The sequence below is a fragment of the Cynara cardunculus genome (genome assembly GCF_001531365.2).
Source record: "Cynara cardunculus var. scolymus isolate 2C chromosome LG 12, CcrdV1, whole genome shotgun sequence".
Lineage (NCBI taxonomy): Eukaryota > Viridiplantae > Streptophyta > Magnoliopsida > Asterales > Asteraceae > Cynara > Cynara cardunculus.
In genome coordinates, this window is record NC_037539.1 from 1,968,798 (window position 1) to 1,972,847 (window position 4,050).

The 4,050-nt window shown below is 31.5% G+C and overlaps 1 protein-coding gene across 1 annotated transcript; it reads left to right on the top strand.

Moving 5' to 3' along the window:
- The first annotated feature begins 570 nt into the window (after nt 1-570).
- On the top strand, nt 571-3,412 carry LOC112523158 (transcription factor MYB106-like). The gene is made up of 3 exons (XM_025132637.1): nt 571-700; nt 801-930; nt 2,725-3,412. The coding sequence occupies exons 1-3, from the start codon at nt 571-573 to the stop codon at nt 3,410-3,412; spliced, it is 948 nt and encodes a 315-aa protein (XP_024988405.1).
- Nucleotides 3,413-4,050: the final 638 nt, after the last annotated feature.

Here is a 4,050-nt window from a genome sequence, read left to right on the forward strand (position 1 = left end):
TGAGGTGGTGCCACTTGCAAAGATAATGATATCTTAGAAATCTCATGTTTAGCCTCCAAAATTGCCGGGGATTAGTCGGGCTTAAAAAAAAAAAAAAAAAAAAAAAAAAAAAAAAAAGGTCCCCCAGAGGAGGACATGGTGTGATACAATGCAAAAGATTCCATTAATTAAAGTAATGCATTGAGAATCTATAGGTATTATGAAATGCACACCAACCATTTGATGAAATGCCCCATCAACTCCAAAAATGGTAGGGATCATTTGTTGCATGAAATATAAACACCCAATAAGCACATGTATGTATATTTCCTTCAGCCATAAATTGTGTCTGAAAATATGGGTATCTCCAACATTTATATATGTCAGCATATATACAGTTATTGTCTCATGAAAACAATAAAAAAAAATAGTACAAAAATATATATGTCTGATTTCATCATTTAATGGCCTAAACCCTAGCTCAAAACCTTATCATCATCTTCATTTCTAGGTCTACCTCCATTATATATGTTCTCACTTTCCATTTCCATGAAAACCCACTTCAGAATTTTGACATATAAAAAGCAAAGAATGGGAAGATCACCAAGTTTTGTGAAGGGGCTGAAGAAAGGGCCATGGACGACCGAAGAAGATCAAAAGCTTGTCAGTTATATCGAACAAAATGGCCACGGAAGTTGGCGTGCGTTGCCGCTTAAGGCTGGTAAGTACACACACTGTAGACTTACGGATAACTTGGATTATTCATACGTAATACGTACTATTTTGTTTATATATGTTTTAACAGTTGAAAATGGTTGCAGGGTTACAGAGATGTGGAAAGAGTTGTAGACTGAGGTGGACGAACTATTTGAGACCAGATATTAAAAGAGGAAAGTTTAGCATGCAAGAAGAACAAACCATCATTCAACTTCATGCCCTTATTGGCAATAGGTAATCTATCTATATATATATATATATATATATATATATATGCTTTCTATTTTTGTTATTTCGAGGGTTATTCCACTTTTAAGAAACAAGCAAACTACATTATCGTTTATATATATATATATATATATATATATATATATATATATATATATATATATGGGAACGGTCAAATGCAAACCATACATATTTGTATAAATTATGTAAACCATCTTTATTTGTTGATTGTTTAATTTAATGAAATTGTTTTAATTTTATGAAATTATTTCATATAATACTTTTGTTTCATATATGTTTGTTTCTATGTTTTAATGAAATTGTTTCATGTATGTTTATCAAATTAACATAATGAAGATGATAATATCCATAATTAACACATTTTTCACAATAAAAATGACTAATCAATCTTTTGTAACTAGAAAAAAAATAAAAAATATATATGATTGGTTTGATGGAGTTTGTACGATTTATATAAATAATGTGGTTTGCAAAGTAAACCTTCGATATATATATATATATATATATATATATATATATATATATGTATGTATGTATGTGTATGTGTATGTGTGTGTTGTGTGTATTATTGAAGTAGAATGGCTTTAATTAATTTGAGAATCCAAGCGGACGTGGTGGGAACTCACTTATAAATACATGGAGACTGAAACAAGTGGAACCAACAAATTATATATACAACCAACCAACATATATATATTGTGGGCACTCACTTTATAAATGTATGGAGAGTCAAGGAAGTGGAACCAACAAATTATATATACAACCAATATATATATATATATATATATATATATATATATATATATATGGGGTATCATGTGAGGCTAGCATGTTTTTGTAAGATCCATAGACCATCTAAATTAACACTGTGACTGTACATCTTCACAATATTTTTGGTGTGAAAGTTCGGTGTTTTTTGTACCTTCAAAGTGTTTTACTATGAGCATTCAGGGTAATTTTGTGGTATCACATGTCACATAAAAATAAGGGGGTCTCACGAAAACCCAACCTTATACATACACAAACATATATATATACATATATATATATACACACACACACACATACGAAGTATTGTGTGAAAATAAGAGTTAAGATGAGAAGCGTAAGAAGAGATCTGCATCCTTGATCATTTTTAAAGGGTTAAGTTTCCGTGAGAAATACCATTTTTTTCGTGAGAAATGTGACATTCACTTAACACAACGCACCTTTCACAAAATATAACGTAACTTTCACACAATATAAGAATATTTTTAACGACTTATCACGCTTTTCACCAAAAAATCTTTTATGTTACATACTTTTAAGTATATACATATGTAGGTGGAGCTTCAAACAAGAGCACTTCCATTTTACGATAACGTGAAAACAGCCTTATCACATGTGATAATACACGTAAGAGGAACTGGTGGTGTGCCGACGATGTGTCCTGGGACTTAGGTCGCACCAAAGGTCATATGCATCTATGATTTAACATCACATGTGATGGATTATGGTATCATATCAATAACGTCTTTATCACATGTGATAACATATGGGAGGGGGTGTAGTGGTGTAAGGACGACTTAACCTGCATCCTAGATCGCACCAAAAGTTGTCCACATCTATGATATAATATCATATTTGTATTATTTGTGATTGAATATAGTATCACATGTGATTGTCTATAGTAAAAAGATGTTCCCGCGTTCTCATAAACTGAATGTATTTTCGTTTGAACCCTTTCCTATTTGTTTATATCTAAGAATGCGTAGTGATATAACGAGATACTTGATTCAGATGGTCAGCTATTGCAACTCATTTACCGAAAAGAACAGATAACGAGATTAAGAATTACTGGAACACTCATCTCAAAAAACGATTAACCAAGATGGGTATCGATCCAATCACCCACAAGTCAAGAACCGCCGGCAACGCCAACCTGTCCCATATGACACAATGGGAGAACGCTCGTCTTGAAGCAGAAGCTCGACTCGTTCATGGACCTAGGCGTGTTCCCAACTTTTATCAACGAATCCATCATGGCCGGTCGCCTCCCGCTACCAACAACTCATTCGTGTCTTCGATCTCACCACAACAACCACTATATTTCGATGTGCTAAAAGCATGGCAAGGTATAAATGACCTATCACAATTCATGCCAATTTTGAATCATGTTGAGAATGTCGAACCGTTGTCTCTTAACGATATGACCACCGAAGATCCCACGACCAACTGGAAAATCCCAAAAATTCCATCCAACGTCCCGGAGACCTTAAAAGATGAAGGAAATCAAAACGAGTTTGGAGTGAGTAACATGATATCGGAACATGGTTACTTGACGGATGCGGTTACGCTCACGAATTGTCTTGGTAACGATGCCAGGGGCGAAAACCGTGACGATGATTTCGAAGAGGAAACGAGTTACTGGAGTAACATTCTTGATAAATTAGGCAATAATTCGTCGTCGTTTTCATCGGTTTTCTAGAACACATAATTATGTAGCAAGACGATCGATGTTTAGAAGGAAAACGCAATGAATTTAGCTAATAATGTATCGTCTTAATTATTTGTGTTCTAGGAATAATCGTGACCAAATTCAATAAATAAAAAAGCATTGATATTATATTGGTAGATTAATTTCATTTTTAATATTTAGAAAACTAGCTGGTAGTTTATAAACTAGCTAATGAACAAATCATGTTTGTCAAAACTAGTTAATAAGAATGTAAAATACTCAAAAACATAATATTAAAAAATTAATCAATTATAATATTTCAAAATATAATTGAAAGAAATTTCAAGTGATATAATATATTAACTAATAATCAAATAAGATGGTAAAAAAAATAAAAATAAAATCATATATTGATTAAAAGAGTTCGAATTGATTATATATGTATAAATATATACTAGAATGGTACACATATAATGTAGCGAGATAAATCTCGATTTTAATGTTTCGTTTTTTTGTCTCAATCGATGTTATAATATGATTTTATGTGGTTTTGAGAAAGTGCAATATTTTTTTATTTTTAAATAAAATATAAAAATGAAGATATGATAAAAAAAAATTGAAAAAAAATTGATATTAGTACCAAACTAACTATTTAAAATTTCTTTTTT